We start from the raw sequence: 15333 nt of genomic DNA on the forward strand, positions 1-15333 counted from the left end.
TTTAAAAAGATAATATTTTTTTAAAGAATTTGCATAAGTGTAACTAAACTACACACACTGTACGTCTCTGCTGTGTTTTCAGAACTTGTTCAGGGCGTGGCTTACGGAGAAGGAGAACGCTCTGAGTGAAGCGCAGACCGGCGATTTCAAGGACCCCGCTGAACTAAACACTAATGTTCGGAGACTAGCGGTGAGTAGCCTGATCCGGACGTTAGCCACCGGTAGCATTTCCTTTCTGTTCTGGGTGTGCTCTGAAGGACGGCAGCTGATTAGCTCGTTAGATCGGATGCGTGATATTAAAAGCTGGGTTTCCTTTCTGATGGAGTTCCTCAGCGGGGTCTATCAGATGGTGATTTCCTGTCCTTAAAGCGCCAGTTCAGCAAAAAAAGATGACCGAGCTGTACGGGCGGTGTCAGAAAGCATGCCGTTACTTATTGCTGACGCAGTTTTCTTCCGAAATTCAGGGTAATAATAGCAAGTTATAGTGAAGTAGGAGCTTCTACCCTTCTAAGAAGGCTACTGAAACATTGCTGCATGGATATTTGATTGATTTCAGCCACCAGAGCATGAGTGAGGTCAGGTGCTGATGTTGTGTATTGGTTCCGGACCACCAGTGCCGCTCTAACTCATCCCATGTATATTAGATGGAGGCTCCACAGCCTGATGCTGGGGGGCTTCACACCTCTCTAGCTGGTGCTTGGCATTGGGCGTAGGCAACCTTAGGCTTGTGTGTGGTTGCACCATAGTGTCCAATTCTGTTGATCAGTGCTTTTCTCTGGAGATTATTTCGGCTGTTTCAGCAAGTATCTGAATTAGAGGAAGTGTCCGAATACTTTTGGAACTTTATGTAGTGGAATTATAAGTATAATTATAAATGGCTATAAGCGTCCATTAGCTCTAGTACTAAAGAAGGCAACCTTCTTTACAGCAGTATTGGATGGAGCCTCATCAGTCCAGAGAACGCAGTCTCCATCGCACAGTGCTGGGGGGCTTTACACCCCTCTAGCGGGTGCTTGGCGTCAGGCATGGTGACCAGGCTCATGTGTGGTTGTCATAGCGTCTCATCCTGGTGATCAGTGGTTGTTCTCTGGAGATTATGTAGACCGTTTCAGCAGTTGATGAATGCGTCCGAATAGTTTTGGAGCTTCCATTAGCTCAGCAACCGGTTGCAGCGGTAATTAGTGTTTAAATACACTAATTAGAGCAGGTGTCTGAAAACTTTTGGACATGTAGTGGAACTGGTGGCGATAAGCTTCCATTAGCTCCAGTGCTGAACCCAAAAAACCCATAAAACTAAGAAGCAACCTTCTTCACAAAGGCATTGGACGGAGCTCCGTCACTCTAGAGAAAGCAGTCTCCATAGCTTGGGCCCTCCAAACTTGGGGCCCCTCAAGCTTTGGTTCTTCTAGCTTCGCACAGGCTCTTGAAGTTACCATATCGCAGCTACTGCTGCATTGATCTGTGCTGTGCTGTCTCCTGACCCCTTCGCCAGAACCTGAAGGAGGACATGGCCCAGAAGAGGCGGGTGCTGGGCGCTCTGTCCGAAGCGGGTCAAGACGTAACCCTCCTGCTGAAGAGCCCCGAGGCCGGCCAGCGCATCGAGGCCGACACAGAGGAGCTGACTCAGCGCTGGGACAACCTGGTCCAGAGACTGGAGGACTGCTCCAACCAGGTGACCCACACATACACACTGTTTGTTTGCCCTTGCTTATCAGAGACAGACCTTTGCATCCCGTGGTGATGACCAGGGGGGGTTCACTGGGGGCTACTTTAGCATTGATGTGGTCATTGGACATTGATTCGGCCCGTTTCTGGTGTTTTCCAATGGTTTCACATGTTGACACGTTTGGTATCTGATGTGTGCTGCTTCTTTAGCTCAGTATGGCGTTGCTAGGCTAATGTCGCTAACGAACACTGAACTTGGATGATCACCAATAACATCTCTCGGCCAGCCTCGTGTTGCACAGGCAAATCATTGGCAAAATATCAACTTTATGCGCAACTTTATGTCAAAAGTATGTGGACACCCCTTTTAATGAATGCATTGGACTACTTTGCTGACACACTCAGCTTGTCTATTCCCTGTAGACGTACTGCCAATAGAATAACAGGACCTATTGGCACCATTGGGGTGGGTATAAAGCCCCCCAAGCAGTGTTCTCTGGAGTGATGATGGTGCTCCATCATCATTCAGTACTTTTGAGATGAGCTGGAGGGGTTATGGATGATGAGGTGGGGTGGTGATCATCATCCAACATCAATCAAATTCTCACATTAATGCTCCTCCTCCAAAATCTTAGAAAGCCTTCTTCCCTGACAGTAGAGACACAGCTACTCCTACAAAAGCAGGATGAACTGTTGAACAAGCAGGTGTCCCAATACTTTTGTCCAGTAGCCGCGCCTATAGCTGTGCCTTAAATGTTTAAATAAGCTCAATCCGTGTCCGTTGCAGCATTTCTAGCTTTCCTTTGTAGCTTTTAAATAGATTTTACAATCCCGTAATGGAAAGTTTGAGCAAGTATTTAGAGAGTTGAGATCGGTGACAGTCTGAAGCCAGTGTTTGTTAGCAACATTAGCCTAGCATCTCCCGCTCTAAACTGAAGAAGCACTCCTCAGAATATCAAATATGTATTGGCTCATTGATTACATCTGAGGGGGCGATCGATCATGTTTATTAGATTTCTTGGCGAACGACCCCTTTAAGATAACGGCATGGTCAGAGGTCCCAGCCTCAGAGACTCCGCCCATAGACGAACACAGACCATGTGACGTTTGCTGTGTACTTAGATGACCACAACGACTCCTACTGCACAGTTGGCTCTAGTTACATCTCTCTCTCTCTCTCTCTCTCTCTCTCTCTCTCTCTCTGTCACACACACACACACACACACCTGAGCTCTGTCTGCACACCTGTGTGTTCTGTCAAAGCCCCTAATTTAAGGTAATCACCATGGAAACAGCCTCTCCCTGGAATTCTGTCATCCATCGCCCCAACCCGTCACCCTCACCCTGGCACACGTATAGCACTCTATCTCTCTCTCTTGCTCTTTCTCTCGCACTCTCATGCTCGCGCTCTTGCTCTCGCGCTCTCTCTCTCGCTCGCTCGCTCGCACTTGTGCACGGGCAGGTTCGGACTTCTTGTCCCTGTCCCTCTTGTCCTTGTCCAAGTCTGTCTTTTAAAAGAGATCCATCCTTCTGTCTCGTCACCAAGGTTACCCTGGCGGTGACTGTTGCCGGGATGCCTCAGGTGCAGGAGCGGGTCGTCATGGAGACCGTCAGCACGGTGGTGGAGCGCTTCGAGCACACGGTGACCAGCAGTGACCAAGAGATTCCACCGCCAGCCCCGCCAAAGAGACGACACCTCGACACAGACACGGAACTGAGGAGGCTGTAAGAACCCACGCACTGATACGCTTGCTGTTAACCCACCCTAGAACCCTTAGAACCCTTAGAACCTTTAGTGCTGAAGTTGCTTCCAAGTGTAATTACTCAATTACGTATTTAATTACAGAATTAGATTTCCAAACAGAATCAACAGGTTCTCTGTTTCCGATTGTTTCAATGACCTCAGTGGTTACTTCATGTTTAATGTGTGTGTGTGTGTGTGTGTGTGTGTTACATAGTGTGGACACTGACATTCCTCAGCTCCTGTCCTGGTTGGCCACATGGAAGAATTCAGCACAAGCACTGACCTCTGCAGAGCCACCTGACCTAAAGAAAAAACTTCAGGTAAAATAAAACACTGCAGTGACCCGACTGTCCAACTGCTGACCATCAGACATGAGCTTTACAAAGCTGTGAGTCACGACGCCTAGATTCTTATTCCAAAGCCCAACTAAACCCAGACTGGTGAGACGAGTCAACCTGGAGAAATGGTCTGATTAGCTTTGGGTCTGATTAGCTTTGGGTCGAACTGGAGAAACCGTCTGATTAGCTTTGGGTCGAACTGGAGAAACGGTCTGATTAGCTTTGGGTCACACTGGAGAAACGGTCTGATTAGCTTTGGGTCACACTGGAGAAACGGTCTGATTAGCTTTGGGTCACACTGGAGAAACGGTCTGATTAGCTTTGGGTCACACTGGAGAAACGGTCTGATTAGCTTTGGGTCACACTGGAGAAACTGTCTGATTAGCTTTGGGTCACACTGGAGAAACTGTCTGATTAGCTTTGGGTCGAACTGGAGAAACCGTCTGATTAGCTTTGGGTCGAACTGGAGAAACGGTCTGATTAGCTTTGGGTCACACTGGAGAAACTGTCTGATTAGCTTTGGGTCACACTGGAGAAACGGTCTGATTAGCTTTGGGTCACACTGGAGAAACGGTCTGATTAGCTTTGGGTCGAACTGGAGAAACGGTCTGATTGGCTCAGCGTTGAACTGGAGAAACTCCCTGATTGGCTCAGCGTTGAACTGGAGAAACACCCTGATTGGCTCAGCGTTGAACTGGAGAAACACCCTGATTGGCTCAGCGTTGAACTGGAGAAACACCCTGATTGGCTCAGCGTTGAACTGGAGAAGCACTCTGATTGGCTCAGGGCTTAATAACCTTTTTCCTGCTCTTTCCAGGTGCTGGATGGGGAGCTCCGAGGCCGAGGACAGCAGGTGAAAGAAGTGACTGACCGAGGAGAGAAGTTGACGGAACAGTTAGAGAAGGGTAAGGAACCGTGGGCGGCGCCTCCAGCCTGCCCCATTGTTGTGTACTTACCCCAGCTGATCCGCGGCCCTTAGTAGAATAATTCCCCGTTCTCTTTTCTGCTCCTTCTCGGCCTGCAGAGGGCCTCTCCTCCGCTCAGTCCTGCTCTGCTGTCGGTTCTGTTCGGTCCGAGTGGGAGTTCTGCCAGAAGTTGCTGAAGGATCTGCAGGAGCGTGCTGAGCTTTTGGAGCAGGTTGCTGCCTTCTCCTCCGAGCTGCAGACTCTGGATCGTGCTGTGGCTGACGCAGAGACCTGGCTGAGCCGCACGGCCGGGCTCCGGGCCAGAGCGGACCGGCCGGCTCTGCACACGCTCCGAGACGACTGCCAGGTCAGTGGAACAGGACACAAGCAGCAGTTCCAGTATCGGCTTTGTATCTCTAAAAATGGAGACTTTACAGGAGAAGGGAAAAACCTGCTGAGTGTTCAGTGCAGCTTTTATTCCAGGTCATTTTGGAGCGTTTCTAGTGGCCCGGTCATCGTGAAATGTGGACACGGTGTACAGAACAACCGGCAGGTTCCGATTAAGTCAAAAAATGAAACTGCAAAAATGCGCGACAGTTTTTTTGCGACAGCAGCGACACATAATTGTTTCCTTATTTCATCACAGTCCTTTTTACTAGTGTCCTGTATATTTGTGTACTTATCCTCAGGTGCTGGTCCACGATCAGTTTTCCCAGTTAAAAAAAATGTGTGTGTGTGTGTGTGTGTGTGTGTGTGTGTGTGTGTGTGTGTGTGTGTGTGTGTGTGTGTGTGTTCACTCGCTCTAGGCTCAGTTGGCAGGGCTGCTGGCTCTGACTCCTCGCCTTGAGGACCTGACAGCCCAGGCGGTCTCTCTAGCCTTGGAGTCCAGCGCCCCCACCACCATCAAAACCAGCGCAGCCAGCCTGGCATCCCGCCAGAAACAGGTCATTGAGCTTCTGAAGGCGCGAGAGCAGGAGATCAGCGCAGGTAAAGTCGTTGTTCTCCAAGAAATGAGAACATTTGAAATCATTGACCCTAAAGACCCTAAATCGTAAATATACTCAACATGGACAAAAGTATTGGGACACCTGCTCATTGACTGGCTTTTGTTGGAGTAGCTGTGTCTCTACTGTCCTGGGAGGAAGGCATTGCTGCTGGGATTTGATTGCATTTAGCGACAAAAGCGTTAGTTAGGCCAGGATGTTGGAACCCTGTGGGATGCTGCAGTGAGGAGGTCATGGGTAGAGTCGTTTAGACTCTATGTGGGGCACAAGAGCAAGGGATGGGGCGGAGGAGACCCCGTTTATGGCCTAGATGTCAACATAAATTCAGCGAGGCCCCTGGGAGAAGGCTTTTGGGTTTGTGCTTATGCAGATAGACCCTGCGTGCGAGTTGGTAAACTGCTGGAAATGTGGGAAGTAAGGCTTTCAATGTTCTGTACTCCTTTTTGCATGACACACTAAATTGACAAAAGTATTGGGACAATTGCCGATCCATGGTTTCTCCCAAAATCAAGGGGATTAAAAAGAGTCTGTCCTGCTTTTGTTGGAGTAACTGTCTCTACTGTGCAGGGAAGAGGAAGGCTTTCTACTAGATTTTGGAGGAGGAGCATTGCTGCGAGGATTTGATTGCATTCAGCGAACAAGAGCTACGTCAGTAAGGTCAAGTCCCAAAAGTATTGTATGGCGCACCATTCATCATTCCAGGGAACTCCTCCACTACTGCTTTTCTTTATATACCCCTCTAGCCAATAGGTTCATGCTTAGAAAAGCTGTGTGTGTGCATTTGCACATCTGTATCAGCAGCTAGTGCAGCCTAAAGTAGCCGAATGCATTCTTTAGAGAGGTGTCCACAAACTTTTTGGACATATAGTGCATCTGGATATATGTGGAGAAAATCAAATCATGTGACACATCATGTGACTTCCAGTATTTTCTGATGCATGGCCGTTCCCAGTGCCAAGGCACTGGCCTAAGCATTGCTCCTTCATCTCCTCTCTGGAGCAGATCTACTATGAGAGCCTATTGGCACTGTGCTGCCTAATGCCAGGCGTGGGCTAGGAGGGTATAAAGCCCCCCAGCAGCATTGAGCTGTGGAGCAGTGGGAGAACTGTGTTCTCTGGAATGATGGATGATGGAGCTCCATCCAATACTTTTGGGATGAGTTGGGGATGATGAGGTGGAGTGGTGATCATCATCCAACATCCTGACCTCACTAATGCAGCTCTTGTCACTGAATGCAATCAAATCCTCACAGCAATGCTCTACCTTCAAAAATTAGTAGAAAGCCTTCTTCCAAGCAGGATCGGCTCTTTTTAATACCCTTGATTTCGAAAGTAGCAGTGAATGAGCAGGTGTCCCAATACTTTTCCGTATGGTGTATTATGTTATCTGCTTTTCTGTTACATGTAGCGACTTGTTAGACTTCAGCGCCCTCGTGTGGCCATAGCTTGTCACTGCGGTTGCAGATTTGTGTTGGGAGCAGCTGAAATGTCTCTTTCTGTGTCCCAGCTGAGAGCAGGCTGCAGCAGGACGAGCAGCAGAGTGATGTTCGGGCAGAGCTGGAGGCCAGGCTCGCAGATCTCACAGCCAGCATCACTGACACACCGACCACTGAAGAGGCCGTGGACAAAGCTCAGGTGTGTGTTGGGCTGTAAAGGGAGCCGGAGTCGATCCTCTGGGGTCCTCTGTTCTTTTCTAAACGCCCTGGAGAGCCGGATCGTCAGGAAGGGAACGGATGTGAGAAGGAGGAAGGAAGTCGTGCGGAAGTTTGCACAACCCGGCTCGCTTTCTCTATTTCTCTCTCGCGCCCACTCGCTTTCTCTCGCTCATTTTCTTGTGCTGTTCCTCACTCACTCACTCGTTGCCCTCGTGTTTTAGTTCACTCTCGCGTCTCTCACGCTCACATTTGTTTTTTTTGCTTTCTCTTTAGCTCACTTTAGCTTGTGCTCTCTTGCACTCACGCTCCCGATCACGTTTGCTTTCTTATCAGCTTGCTCTCGCGCCTCTTTTACTCTCGTGCTTTGCTCTCGCGCACTCTCTGGCTTTCTCTTTCTTGAACTCTATGTTTCTCTCTTGCTCTCTCTACATTGCTCTCGCTCTCTCTTCAGACTGCTATCACTCTCTCGCGCTCATGCTTTCTCTCGCCCGTACATTTTTCCCTTGCTCTCTCGTTAGCTTGCTTTCTCTTGCTCTCACTCTCTATTGCGCATTCTTTTTCGCTCAAACTCTCTCGCGCTCTCTACACCGCTCTCGCGCTCTCTTGCGCGCATCTCTCAGTCTTGTGCTTTCTCTCGCTCTTACATTTTCTTTTGCTCTGTCTTTAGCTCACTTTTGCTCGTGCTCTTTTACACTGTCTTGCACTTTCTCTCACGATTGCGCTCTCGCGCTCTTTTTAGCTCACTCTTGCTCTCCCTTAAGCTCGATCATGCTTTGTCTCCCTCTTTCTCACTCTCACACACTCTCATGTTCTCTTTAGCTCTGCCTCTCGCGCTCTCTCTCGCGCTCTCGCTCTCTCCCCCTCTTGTCCACACAGACCACACAGAGGTGCAGCCTCTGTAATTTATCCAGCACGTTTTTCCATCCATACCCTCCACTGATCACTGTAACTGTGTTAATTGCACTATGGGTGGGACGGTGGGTGTTTGGCGGGCTCTTGGCAGTACCAGGCTTGACGTGGCACATGCTGACCAGGCACTTCATCACTCCTTTTCTTTAGAAGTCTGGGTTAGAAGTGTCTGTCTGCCATCTGCAGGTCTGACTGTGGTACTGCGCCCTGAGTCAATCTCCTGACCAGTGAATTTGTGTCCTGTAGGTTATTTGTGCAGAGATAGAGCAGCAGCAGCAAGCTGTATCCGACCCAGCTAAACTCCAGCGCTGGGCTCAGCTCTCCATCTCTGCCGCTGACCAGCTTGGCATGCTACAGTGCATTCTGGGTAGCATGAAGGACATGCAGGTGAGCATTGTGTATATTAAATGCAATGAACATTTAACATTAATAAGCAAAAAGAAAAAAATCCACTTATTTATTTTGATTTATAATGTGTAAAGCCCCACACGAATAGGACTGTTATCACTACTCAAATAAAATGATATCATTTATTATTTATAAATATTCCTCTTTGATGGATTTCTCACCTTTCTTTATAAATTTGTTTCCTGATTTTTTCCTGATATGTCTTCCAGATTTTTGTGTAAAGTTTACAGAATATTTACAAAACAATTGCTGAATTTTATATTTAATTAATATACTCATTTATATATTTTTTCATTTACTTTGATAACTCTTTTTCACATTAATTTATACATTTCTACCAAATTTATTACCCCATTTATTTATTTATTTATTTATTTATTTATTTATTTATTCATTAAAACCTCAAATTTTCCCCCGATTTACTCCCAATTTGGTGCTGCCAATTAACCCACTAACTCTAGCGCCCCCTAGCACTGCTCCCAACACTAGCATGGTAAACACTTGAAGAAGACTTGTCTTCTCCAATACATGGAGCGAAGCCACCCAGCGCCTCTTTTCCAACTGCTGCCAAAATGCAGCATCGCCGTGCAGCCGACACGCTTTGTGGAAAGTGCCGGGTCCGCTAACCTGTGCCGGCCAACGTCGCTTTAAGAGTGATGAGGGGACAGAGCCACCCAGAGAGAGCACGGCCAGTTGTGCTCCCTCTGACTCCGACCGCTGATGGCAAAGCAACATGGCTCGGGATTCGAACTCACGACCCGCCGGGCCACAGTGGTAGTGTGTTAGACCGCTAGGGTCATATTGTAGGTTTGTATTAATGTGTCCTCGCTGTGTGCAGGTCCAAAGTCAGGAGGTGACCCGATGGCTAGATGCTGTACAGGAGCTTCTGTCCAGGGACTCTACAGGGAAGCTACAGGAGGAACTTGGCAAATACAAGGTCAGTAGTCAAACCCTGAGAAGGATGTTGGTAATGCAGTGTGAAGAACCTTTGAGGTCTAAAGAACCTTCACTTGATGTAACGGTTCTTTACCAGTTGCAAGATTGCTAAGTGGTGGGGTCTAATAATGCTAACTGGTGGGGTTAGCATTATAGCTTTCTTGTCTTCAGGCGTTAAGTATGCCCTGACTCACCAGCTACACGTAAAGGCGTGGATGTTACATTTCATCCTCTGCATCTTCGTAGGAGTATGTGGGAGAGATGGAGGCCGTGGAGTCTTCTTTGAAACAGATGGGAGAGAATGTGGCAGCAGTCCAGCAGAGTCCAGTACCAGGACTAACCACCTGGGGGCAGCAGGAGCTAGTGGAGCGACAGAAACGTTGGGAGACGTTCAGCAAACAGGTGAGGACGAGCATGGCCTGTCATGGCTGTACTTTCACTTCTGCCCATAACATGTCAATCACTGGTGCTGTCCAGCGCTTTGCTGGTGGACAGCTGTGTCCAGGCAGTGCATGACCTCATTTGTTCACCTTCACAAACTTGGTTGAGCAGTTGCTGAGGCAGCAGGAGCGAGTCAGTGAAAGTCAGGAGAGGGCGCTGAACCTGAGGAAGGACCTGGCGGAGATGCGAGAGTGGATGACGCAGGTGGACGAGGAGTTCCTCATGAGAGACTTTGAGTACAAGAGCCCGGAGGAGCTGGAGGAGGCTTTGCAGGAGATGAAGGTACTGTGCATTCGCACACTAGTGAATTGGGGTGAGAACCCACAACCCTGAGTCCTGGGCCGCCAGCTCAATGCTCAGGGAGCAGTTTGGGGGTTAGCTGCCTTGCTCAAGGACAACTAAGCCTTGAAGGTTAAAGGAGAGGGGAGCCCTGCCCCCCCTCCTACTTCCTGCCGGTCCAAGGGATTGAACCAGCAACCTGCTGATTCCAAGCCCAATTGTGTAACCATTAGGCCATAGCTGTAATACAAAACAACAATACCCCAGCCAACATGCTCATGTGGGGCTCCCATGGATGAAACGTGGGCTAGGTGGGTTCCACGTGTGCTCTGAGTGGGTGTGCACATGCATGGTTACTGGGACCTATTCGGGCTTTCCAAATTAGGACCACCCTAACTAATCTCACATAGGTCCCATCTAGGGCCATTGTGCAGTATACAACCTAGATGGGGCCCATGGTTAACCCCTCCTGGTCCGATTACTGACCCTGGTGGGCATCCATATGTGGGGTCAGCATGCAACCCATGGACAAAACTATTCATACAGGCCCCACTGGGACGTTTGTTCCATGTCTTTTCAGGGAAAGCCAATCAGAATCAAATGACCTGTTTACATCCTAATGCATATTAATGAGCCGTGTGTGTGTGTGTGTGTGTGTGTGTGTGTGTGTGTGTGTGTGTGTGTGTGTGTGTGTTTTAGAGGGCGAAAGAGGATGTGCTACAGAAGGAGGTACGAGTGAAGATTTTGAAGGACAATATTAATGTGTTGATGAGTAAAGCGCCCCCTGGTGGTCAGGACCTGAGCAGTGAGCTGACTGAGGTGCTGAGGAACTACCACAAACTGTGCGATCGCTTCAAGAGCAAGTGCCACACGCTGGAGGTACGGCACTCGCACCCATGCACAGAAACCGCTGCCTTAGTCTGGACCATCGAGCTAGATGGTCGTTTTTATGAAGTTTGTTTATATGGAGAAGGTGTGGTGCTCAGGTTGTAGTTCTGCCATTGTGACGGCAGCCGAGTCTGGTTTTCAGACTGATTCTGTAGATTAGTAGACTGACGGCAGCTGATCTGCGTCTGCAGGAGGTGTGGTCCTGCTGGATTGAGCTGCTGCAGTATCTAGAGGTGGAGTCTGGCTGGTTGAACAGTCTGGAGGAGAACTTGCAGGCTACGGAGAACCTGCCGGAGAACACTGAAGCCGTCAACCAGGCACTGGAGGTACACTGCTTTCACATACTGTTCCTTGTCAGATCGTCATTGGTGGTTCCCAACCCTGATCCCGGAGGACCTGGAGACCCGCCCTGTGTGGTTCGGTGCTCCCTCAGTTAAAGGTGAAGAGCAGAAACCACTGAAATGTGTAGGACAGGGGGTTCTCCAGGACCAAGGGTAGGGACCACTGATCTACAAAATCTACTAGTCTAATTAAACTTGTCCTACCCCTCTCTCTTTTCTCTTTCTCTCAGTCGCTGGAGTCGGTTCTGCGCCACCCGGGCGATAACAGGACTCAGATAAGAGAACTGGGTCAGACTTTGATTGACGGCGGGATTCTGGACGAGCTCATTAGCGAAAAACTGGAAAACTTCAACTCCCGCTACGATGAGCTCAGCCAACGGGTGTGTGCTTGTGTGTGGTCTCGGGAGCGCTTTGGTAAATGATGTGTAGCTCTGACGGGAAGGCCTGTGGTCACTGAAGCCTGTGACCTTCTGGACGTCATGCCTGAGTGTAGAGGACTAGATACCAATCTAGGAATAAGCATCAGGGAAGAGAGTAGGGGTGTTTTCTAGAAGTATGAATCTCCAGTTTTAGTTTTTAAAATGTGACCATAATTATTGTAGGAAGATTTAAACCCAGTATGAATTTCCGGTTTGTGTGTGTGTGTGTGTGTGTGTGTGTGTGTGTGTGTGTGTGTGTGTGTGTTAGAATCACTCCATGATTACAGCCAGACTGTAGTGTGTATTTGTCGTCTGACAGTAATAATTGTGTAATATTTTGAAACCAGTATGAATCTGCAGTGTGTGTAGTTAGTAGTTTGACAGGAATCACTGTGGAGAGATTTTAATCCAGTATGAATCAGCAGTGTGTGGATTTTCCAGTCTGACCGTAATAATAGTGGAACATAAGTCCATAATTGTGGAATGATTTTAACCCAGTATGAATCTTTAAAGTGTGTAGTGTGTGTAGGGTGGGAGTTTAAGTCTGACAGTAATAATAATCGTGGGAATATTTAAACCCAGTGTGAATTTGTAGCATTTTACAGTCTGGCAGTAATAATTGTGTAATATTCTGAACCCAGTATGAATCTGTGTGTGTGTGTGTGTGTGTGTGTGTGTGTGTGTGTGTGTGTGTGTGGTTTTTAAAAGTATGACTGTAGTAATTGTAGGAAGATTTTAACCCAGTATGAATTTCCGGTGTGTGTAGTTTTTACAGTCTGGCTCGGCATGGAGTGATTCTAAACCAGTATGAATCTCCAGTGTGCATTTTTCATGTGACAGTCATAATTGTGTAATATTTTGAACCCAGTATGAATCTGCAGTGTGTAGATTCTTCAGTGTGACAGTAAAAATTGTGGAGTGATTTTAATCCAGTATGAATCTGTTTGTACAGACAGTACTGATTTTGTGTGTGTGTGTGTGTGTGTGTGTGTGTGTGTGTGTGTGTGTAGGCGGTGGCACGTCAGATGGCTCTGGAGCAGCAGCTGGGTACTCTAAGGGAGAACGACACTGCATTACACGCCCTGCAGGAATCCCTCACTCAACTGGACCAAACACTGACCTCCTACCTTACTGACCGCATCGATGCCTTTCAGCTACCAGAGGAGGCTCAGGTGCACACACACACACACACACACACACACACACACACACACACACACACACACACACACTCCTAATCACTCTGCTCTTACTCTACCAGCTGCTCTGCTTTCAGCACTGTGTACATTCGACCCCTAGTAGTCTTGACGTTTGACCTGTGCCCCCTGTCCTCTAGGCCATCCAGACTGAGATTGCGGCCCATGAGGCCTCTCTGGAGGACCTGCGGAAGAGAAACGTGGCCAACGTTCCTGCGGCAGCTCCTGAAAGCAAACCAGCCCGCGGTGGCACCATGCTGGACCAACTGCAGGTCAGACACTGCTTCACCATAAAAGACTGGGCAGGAGAGCCCAGTCTATCGATCTATCTATATATCTATATATATAATATGGGGAATGCTGCTTTCCACTAGATCTTAAATTTTGCTGTGAGGATTTGATTGCATTTAGCATTAGCATTTAGCGTTAGCGAGCAACACCTCACCTTATCCCCAACTCATCCCAAGAATATTGGATGGAGCTCCACCATCCATCATTCCAGAGAACACCTTTCTCCCACTGCTCCACAGCTCAATGCTGCTGGAGGGCTTTATACCCCCCATTTAGCCCAAACGCCTGGTGCCAGTAGCTCCATGTTTTTCTGCTCCAGAAAGTCCTATTCTATGGACACATCTGTGTCAGCAGTGGGTGCAACTTAAAATAGCTGAATGCATATATTGGAAGGGGTGTCCACAAACTTTTAGGCATTTAAAGTAATGAGAAGTAATATGAGAAGAAAAATGATTCAAATACCTGAATTTTCTTCTGCTTTGATGGTTTTGGAGAAGCTCAGCCTCAGCTAAAGTTCTTCTGATCTTAGTTTTACCTACTTTTTTTTTTTTTTACAGTAGAGTCTTAAAGCATGCTCTGGGCCTGTCTAGTTTTGCTGTATTACCTTCCAGTGTGTGAATTTGCATAGCCATCAGTTCACCCCCTGTAGGGCCCATTACACAGCACCCTGACATCAACCATAATTAGGCTGGGGTTATTAGCATTCCTTGTCGGCGTGGTGTGAGCTATAATCTGTTGAGGACTGGAGGCAGTTTTTCATCTGTGCTGATTTAGCATGAAGAGCTGCCTTCCCTGCCTTCTGAGCGGGGCTGGTGTCTTCTCAGCAGTGCCTTCTGACACAGGATCTACAGTCATGTCATAAAGGAAAGTGGAGTTGGGGTGGGCGCTGGGGGGTGAGGAGCTTGTAGCTCCAGTACAAAACTAAAGCAGGAAACTTTCCACCCCAAAAACAAATGTAGGGCGTTAGGGTGAGAAACAGGGTAGATGTGATGTTGGGCTGTACTGTCCCCTTCATTCTGCTGGTCTTCTCGTCCCTGTGCAGAGGAAGCTGAGGGAGATCACCACCAAGTTCCAGCTGTTCCAGAAGCCGGCCAACTTTGAGCAGCGAATGCTGGACTGTAAGAGAGTTCTGGAGAGCGCCCGGGCCGAGCTGCACGTGCTGGACCTCACCGACACGCAGCCCGAGGAGATCCAGACACACCTCGCTGGCTGCATGGTGAGAACTCTCACTCTCAGAAGATCCAGACCAGTTGAAAAGGTTCCAGGCTGTTGCTACGTGGTCACTGTGCTGAAACTATGTGGGTTGCTAGGTGGTATGCTGTGGGGTTGCTAGGTAGTATGCTGTGGGGTTGCTAGGTGGTTGCTATGTGATTTGCTATGCCGGTTAATAGGTGTTCGCTATGGTATCCTAGGTGGTTGCTCTGGGTTTTTGGGCTGCTGCTAGGTGTTTATTATGGTGCTTTTGTAGACAGTTACTATGGTATCCCAGGTAATCGCTATGGTGTTACTAGGTGGGTTGTACGTGATTGCTATGCTGGTTGATTGATGTTCCGATGTGGTTGCTATGATATCCTAAATGGTTGCTATGGGCATATGGGTAGCTGCTAGGTGATTACTATGGTGCTTTTGTAGGCGGTTGCTATGGTATCCCTGGTAGTCGCTATGGTGTTACCAGGTGGGTTGTATGTGATTGCTATGGTATCCTAAGGGGTTGCTATGGACGTCTGGGCAGCTGCTAGGTGTTTACTATGGTGCTTTTGTAGGAGGTTGCTATGGTATCCCAGGTAGTCGCTATGGTGTTACTAGATGGGTTGTACAGGGTTGCTTGGTGGTTCCTATGGTGTCTCTTGTGGTTGCTAGGGTGTAGCCAAGTGGTTACTGTGGTACCATATATGATTGGCTGGGTGTTCTTAGG

General features: G+C 48.3%; 1 protein-coding gene across 1 annotated transcript in view; it reads left to right on the plus strand.

Moving 5' to 3' along the window:
• utrn (utrophin) overlaps nt 1-15333 on the plus strand; it is a 266197-nt gene that overhangs the window by 48026 nt on the left and 202838 nt on the right. The window contains exons 15-32 of the mRNA XM_072696066.1: nt 83-190; nt 1493-1672; nt 3212-3390; nt 3624-3729; nt 4565-4652; nt 4772-5019; nt 5459-5639; nt 7163-7290; nt 8466-8606; nt 9466-9564; nt 9810-9965; nt 10116-10286; nt 10983-11162; nt 11363-11497; nt 11743-11892; nt 12942-13103; nt 13268-13399; nt 14461-14634. Of these exons, the coding sequence (XP_072552167.1) occupies nt 83-190; nt 1493-1672; nt 3212-3390; nt 3624-3729; nt 4565-4652; nt 4772-5019; nt 5459-5639; nt 7163-7290; nt 8466-8606; nt 9466-9564; nt 9810-9965; nt 10116-10286; nt 10983-11162; nt 11363-11497; nt 11743-11892; nt 12942-13103; nt 13268-13399; nt 14461-14634 (2718 nt within the window). The remainder of the gene's footprint in view (nt 1-82; nt 191-1492; nt 1673-3211; nt 3391-3623; nt 3730-4564; nt 4653-4771; nt 5020-5458; nt 5640-7162; nt 7291-8465; nt 8607-9465; nt 9565-9809; nt 9966-10115; nt 10287-10982; nt 11163-11362; nt 11498-11742; nt 11893-12941; nt 13104-13267; nt 13400-14460; nt 14635-15333) is intronic.

This window comes from Salminus brasiliensis, chromosome 14 (genome assembly GCF_030463535.1).
Source record: "Salminus brasiliensis chromosome 14, fSalBra1.hap2, whole genome shotgun sequence".
NCBI classification, from domain to species: domain Eukaryota; kingdom Metazoa; phylum Chordata; class Actinopteri; order Characiformes; family Bryconidae; genus Salminus; species Salminus brasiliensis.